This window comes from Bidens hawaiensis, unplaced genomic scaffold, assembly GCF_021521415.1.
Source record: "Bidens hawaiensis isolate Kalapana, Puna unplaced genomic scaffold, B.hawaiensis_p1.1 tig00032454_1, whole genome shotgun sequence".
NCBI lineage: Eukaryota > Viridiplantae > Streptophyta > Magnoliopsida > Asterales > Asteraceae > Bidens > Bidens hawaiensis.
Genome location: NW_027495533.1, coordinates 57,739 through 64,728, shown reverse-complemented (window position 1 = coordinate 64,728; position 6,990 = coordinate 57,739). Strand labels below are relative to the sequence as shown.

Sequence of the window (6,990 nt, the reverse complement as noted above, 5' to 3'; positions counted from 1 at the left end):
TTATAAGAATTTAATAAATATGTAACGCAAATACTTTTTTTTTCTTTTTTTTGTGTAATAAATAAAGTTTTTAAACAAATACTTTTGACCAAATAATCTACTAGTTAACAATTAACAAAATTATTTACACATAAATTCATTATTTTTCGGCCAGCTTTCTTTTCGCCCTAAATATTTCAAGCTCAAATGGCCAAAACTGAACCGAAACTAAAACGAAAATCGAAAATCCATAACCAAATAAACCAAAAACGAAAGGTTTAGATATCCAAAAACCGAAGTTTTGGGTTTCGGTTAGGACGAAATTTCCTAGAACATTCACAGAAGTCCCATATGTTTATAATTTGAACTTTACACATACAATTCATTTTGGAATCAAATATCTCATCTTTGAAAGTTAGCCACCACCAAAAAACCACAGCTTATTATTCTTTATCATGTATCCGCCAAACCCACCGCCATCGGCCCCTCCACAAGCATACGACCAACCACCACTGCAGCCTCAGTATGTCGCGGGTTTCCCAGCTCCGGGTGCGGCTCCTCCTTTAGCCAAAGCAAGATGGTCCAGCAGTCTTTGCTCATGCTGCTCTGATGTTTCAAACTGTAAGTCTCACTCTATCGGCCTTGTGGTACGACTAATATGTACAAGCATGTTGTTTACGATATATATTGTGTTTTGAACCATAGGTTGCGTAACATGTTGGTGTCCATGTATAACTTTCGGACAAATAGCTGAAATTGTGGACAAAGGAAATACTTGTAAGTTGATTATATGTCATGCTTCAAATCTTCAATTTCACTTACTCATGGTATTAGATATATATATGTGTGTGTAAGTGTATTTAGAAAAATAAATGTTTAAAGTACAAAGGGTTACTAACATGCAAAGGTATAAAGGATTAAATCTAAGTTGCATAATCATTAACATATGTTGCGTAATCATTTTTATAGTTATATAGGTTCGTGTGATTATATATGTAACTAGTTATATATGTTTCTTTAACCTTATACGTAATTTGTTATATGTGTGTAATTAATTAACTTCGTGCATAATTATTGCCCGAAAGATCTAGGTGTGCGACTGTGCGTTAGACGATAATCCCCCTTTGCATGTTGACTCACCGTAAATGTGTGTGTGATTTTTATTATTATAAAGAGATATATGATATTTAGAACTTATTTTGAATAGTACATAAGTCGAACTCAAACTTGTAAAGATAGTCACAAGTCAAATTCAAGTTTTAAAAATAGAACTTACTGCGTCAAATTCAAGCTCTTTTGAATTAGACGAATTAGACTCCAACTATTGAAGTCATTTACATATTTAAACATTAAGGCTTGACTAAGTAAAATAAACAACATATCTTTAGTGTTTTTTTTTGGAACACAAAACTCACACATCTTTTCATCGAACTACTTTTAAATTTACACCTTTCGTTCACCATAGAAGTTAAACCCTCGCCAATAAGAAGACACATTTCTCCAACACCTTGTTACCACCATGGCCCTTTGATGAAAAATTTTTAGAAATGGGAAAAATGAAAGGGATGAAATAATTTATAGGAGAGAGTTTTTTTTTTTGTGTGTTTTTAGGTGCTCCGCCATTTGAAATGACGGAACCCACACTGGTTGCAGAGCGTGTCAGGATTTGTCTGGTGAGCTGGAAGTTTTTCTGGTGTTCCGCCATTTCAAATGGCGGAAGTCACTTATTTTCCACGTGTTCCGCCATTTGAAATGGCGGAACACCAATTTTACCCCTTTATGCACTTCCGCCCGCCATTTGAAATGGCGGAACACCAATTTTACCCCTTTATGCACTTCCGCCATATCAAATGGCGGAAGTGAATAGTAATATTCTGACACGTGTCTGACGAGGCGTTTGACCACACTATTCACTTATGCCATTTCAAATGGCGGAAGTGAATAGTACTGACAATTATGTCAATTGACAATACTTTCTCTCATTTTTGACCATTATTATTCACTCATGCCATTTCAAATGGCGGAAGTAAACATTACTTTATATTATTATTTTCTTTTACAATATTTTTTTTTCTTAAATTTTTTATTTGAAAAATATATTTATAAATTTTAATACTAATTTAAAATATATTAAAGTTTAAAAATATATTTTTCAAATCATTTTTTTAAATAATTATAAAAGAAAATAATAATATATATTAAAATTTTAAAATATATTTTCAAACTAAAATTTTCAAGAAAAGTAATGTTGTATTAGAAAATAATAACATAAAGTACTATTCACTTACGCCATTTGAAATGGCATAAGTGAACAGTGTGGTCAAACGCCTTGTCAGACACGTGTCAGAATATTACTATTCACTTCCGCCATTTGAAATGGCGGAAGTGCAATAAATGTATGAAGGGGTAAAAGTGGTGTTCCGCCATTTCAAATGGCGGAACATGTGGAAAATAAGTGACTTCCGCGCATTTGAAATGGCGGAACACCAGAAAAACCTCCATGTCACCAGACAATTTCTGACACGCTCTACAACCAGTGTGGGTTCCGCCATTTCAAATGGCGGAACACCTAGAAACACAAAAAAAAATTCTCTCTCCTATAAACCATTTTTTCCCTTTCATTTTTCCTATTTTAAAAAAATTTTCCCCTTTGATGCAACTGATTTGAATAGTTTCATAATAAAACATATTGGGATGGTCCTATTTTATGGTTCGAGTTTTTGTATTTTAGAACTTTTCGTGGGTGACAATTGATACGACATAAATACGAAAAGCATTTGTGAAATGTTAGATATTTTAAAATTTTAGTGTAACTGGAAAAACACTTGTTTGAGTTTATTATGATATTCGGTATTAGAACCTCATTAGTTCTTAGGACGAAGCGCTTAAGCAATGATCTTCGGTATTAGAACCTCATTATTGAAGGTAGTTTATGCTCTAACCCTGCATTGCATATACAGATGCTAAAGGTAGATCTGAAAATGTCTTTAACGACTCTTAGATCATCCAAGCGTTAGGAAGTACGAATCTCTTAAAGCATTTACATTAGAACCTATATATTAATACTCTCAATTACAGAGGAAAAAAAGAGGAAACGACTAATAAACACTACATTATATTCTCTATGATAAAGGAAAAAAATTATAAAAAAACTAACACTCACCTTTATATTCAGAGGCTCATATTCAACCTTTTATATTTTGTTGTGAGTGTATGAAAAGTTTATGAGTAAAATAGTTATAGTGATGGAGAGTTGGATGTGAAAAGTTTTTAAAAAATAAGCAAACTTGAAAGAAAAATGAGTTTTTTTTGCAGTTTTGAATAGCAATCAAATGACTTAAGAACACAGTGATTTCACTCAAATGGTTTGAACCAAATGATTCGGTTGACGAGCTTAAAGCTTACAAAACTTTATATTAAAACATAATCAACTGAGTAAACAAAATACCTAACAACCTTATTTATAAATAAAAAATGAGTATTTGGGCTAGGCCGACTTAATGGACCGGGTGCTGTAGCATCATTTTTGTTAAATTGTAGAGATGGAGACACAGACTTCAATGAGAATGCTTTTACATGAACACAATATGAAAAATCATCTTCTTGCCCATGGACTTGATTGAGGTCGATTGAAATACACAACTTTTGTGTGTTCATGCTTGTTTAATTGTTTACTTTCTGATGCAGGAGATCCGGCCCATTAAGTTGGCCCGACCCAAATGTTATGTTTATTGTTATTTATAAATATGGTTGCTAGGTCTCTTCTCTAATTAGTTTTTGATATTAAGAATATTGTAAAGAACGTTTGTTCTTGAACCTTTTGGTTCGTCCCTAACCATTCGGTTAGATGAAGTCTATGAATAAACTATGAGTTTCTTGAACCTTTTGGTTCATCCCTAACCATTCGGTTTGTTCTTGAACCTTTTGGTTAGTCCCTAACCATTCGTCTCGACTTAAGAGACGCATCCGTGTCTTTTCCTGATCTTTTTTTTAATGCCGTATTCTTCAATCTGCCAAGAACCCTAACCGAACCACCACATATCATCTCTCTTTTAAAAAAAACAAAAAATAAATGGATAGATCGCATCCATTGAAGGATACTCCTCCCCGCGGCTTCAGTCCCGGACTTAAAACCTGGTTCAGTTTCCTTCAACGTTTGCATCCCTTAAGTCGAGACGAATTCCGTTGTCTTCACCATACACTCATAATGAGCCACCCGTCTCCCGTTGTTGTCTAAGAAGAAGTCTCGATCAACACCGGCAGGCGATTCCATACCCCATGGCATCTCTTGATCTCTGGACTCTACTTCTTGACTCAAGGTTCCTTGTGATGAATCATACCCGGATTCTGGTGAATCTACAAACAGGAAATCTGTCTCTTCCTCGGGCATGTGAATACCAACGTTTCTACCGTTGCCTCTTCCAGCGAATCTACGAACAAGAAAGTGTTAATCCCCACGCAGAGCCATTTGAACAACCAAAGCTCTGATGCCGATTCCACGGCTTTACTCAAATGGCTCAAGAAACTCATAGTTTATTCATAGACTTCATCTAACCGAATGGTTAGGGACGAACCAAAAGGTTCAAGAACAAATGTTCTTTACAATATTCTTAATATCAAAAACTAATTAGAGAAGAGACCTAGCAACCATATTTATAAATAACAATAAACATAACATTTGGGTCGGACCAACTTAATGGGCCGGATCTCCTGCATCATACTCCCACTCTTGAAAAAGACTCGACCTCGAGTCTTATAAAAATCATCTCGAGACACAAACCTCGCAACCTTTCGATCTTGATTCGTCTATTTAAGATGTTCAAGCAAGGCCCCAAATAAGAACCAACCCAAAAGAAACTTCATGCAGGGATATGACCCCATGCAAAAATGAAGATCTAATTGGCAAAAGTTTTGGTAAGATTATCAGTAAGTTTAGTAACCCCAATATATATGTTATTTCATTTTGAATTTTGAAATGCATAGGAGATTCCATATTTGAGAGTCAACATGCAAGCCCCCACAATTGTCGGCTCAATTAATGGAACTTCCATGATTAGCAAATCATCTCCAACTAACTCGTCACCACCACCGGATTTGCTACCCCATCACCACTAGCGGCCACTATAGCCACCATAGAACCCCCTCGCTAACCGCATCCGTGCCTTCTCCTGGTCTTTTTTTTTTTTTTTTTTTGATGCTGTGTTCTTCAATCGGCCAAGAACCCTAATCAAACCACCACATATCATCTATTTTTTTAAACAAAAAATAAATGGATAGATCGCATCCATTGAAGGATACTCCTCCTCACCGAGGCTTCAGTCCCGGACTTAAAACTTGGTTCAGTTTCCTTCAATGTTTGCATCCCTTAAGTCGGGACAAATTCCGTTGTCTTCACCATACACTCATAATGAGCCACCCGTCTCCCGTTGTTGTCTAAGAAGAAGTCTCGATCATCACCGACAGGCGATTCCAAGCCCCATGGCATCTCTTGATCTCTGGACTCTACTTCTTGACTCAAGGTTCCTTGTGATGAATCATACCCGGATTCTGGTGAATCTACAAACAGGAAATCTGTCTCTTCCTCGGGCATGTGAATACCAACGTTTCTACCGTTGCCTCTTCCGGCGAATCTACGGACAAGAAAGCGTTAATCCCCACGCAGAGCCATTTGAACAACCAAAGCTCTGATACCAAATGATGCTGATTCCACGGATTTACTCAAATGGCTCAAGAAACTCATAGTTTATTCATAGACTTCATCTAACCGAATGGTTAGGGACGAACCAAAAGGTTCAAGAACAAACGTTCTTTACAATATTCTTAATATCAAAAACTAATTAGAGAAGAGACCTAGCAACCATATTTATAAATAACAATAAACATAACATTTGGGTCGGGCCAACTTAATGGGCCGGATCTCCTGCATCACTTTCACACAAATATTACACCAGCTATCGATAAACCATAAACCAATAATTACGTTTATTAGTAAAATTTCCTGTTAGATATTCAGATAATCATATGCACAGTAAAAATTTCCTGTTAGATGTTCAGATTATCATACGCATAGTAACTTATATGCACATTTTGTTGGATGTTCAGATAATCTTATGCATAGTAACTTATATGAACATTTTGTTAGATGTTCAGATAATCATATGCATAGTAACTTAAATGCACTAATGATCAATACATGCAGCTTGTGGAGTACATGGGGTAGTCTATGCATTAATAGAAGCTTTAACATGTTGCGGATGCATGTATTCTTGTGTATACCGAACTAAAATGAGGAGTCAATACAGATTGCAAGATTCACCTTGTAACGATTGCCTTCTTCATCTTTTCTGTGAACCATGTGCATTGTGTCAAGAGTATCGTGAGCTCAAGCATCAGGGGTTTGACGTATCAATGGGTAAAGACACTTGCTCGCTCGCACCCTTCTAAATGTTTGTATTTTTTGGCAACATATATGATTTTAACATTTACAAATAATTACAGGGTGGCAAGGTAACATAGATAGGCAAAGTTATGGAGTGCAAATGCCGCCAATGGCCCCAGTGGGAATGTACCGTTAAGTATGTATTAAGAGTAATTAAATTTTATCATAAGTTTGTTATACAAGCCTTAAAAAATAAGGCTCACTTCTTTACCGGTTTTATATTGTTTTTTTTCTACAACGGTCTCATATTTTATATATTAAAATTCAACAAATTCCCTGTTTTGGACAAAAATAACTCAAGGATAATGTATCCAAATCTGTTATGTGAGGATTAGTGCTATGATGATAATATTGAATGTGTAATCGAAATCTTGGTGAACACAATGATTTGATCACGAGGGAAAAAGCCCTTAACCAAAATAGTCTTACTTCGGTCAAAACTTATCAAGGTAATCTTTGGTAAAATAACTTCGGTCAAGGATTAATAAGATAATCTTTGGTCGAATTACTTTAGTCAATGATCAACAAGGTAACCTTTGGTCGATAAGTATATGATTATCGTGGTCTCCGGC

General features: G+C 35.5%; 1 protein-coding gene across 1 annotated transcript; it reads left to right on the top strand.

Moving 5' to 3' along the window:
• The first annotated feature begins 347 nt into the window (after positions 1 to 347).
• On the top strand, positions 348 to 6,594 carry LOC143583538 (protein PLANT CADMIUM RESISTANCE 2-like). The gene is made up of 4 exons (XM_077065821.1): positions 348 to 600; positions 685 to 756; positions 6,179 to 6,391; positions 6,478 to 6,594. The coding sequence occupies exons 1-4, from the start codon at positions 435 to 437 to the stop codon at positions 6,552 to 6,554; spliced, it is 528 nt and encodes a 175-aa protein (XP_076921936.1). The 5' UTR covers positions 348 to 434; the 3' UTR covers positions 6,555 to 6,594.
• The last annotated feature ends 396 nt before the right edge of the window (positions 6,595 to 6,990 follow it).

Excerpts from the sequence above, each read along its gene's own strand:
- LOC143583538 (XM_077065821.1), top strand. The coding sequence starts at position 435 with ATGTATCCGCCAAACCCACCGCCATCGGCCCCTCCACAAGCATACGAC. Across the intron at positions 757-6,178 it reads TGTGGACAAAGGAAATACTT|CTTGTGGAGTACATGGGGTA; the intron begins GTAAGTTGATTA and ends CAATACATGCAG. Across the intron at positions 6,392-6,477 it reads GGGGTTTGACGTATCAATGG|GGTGGCAAGGTAACATAGAT; the intron begins GTAAAGACACTT and ends AAATAATTACAG.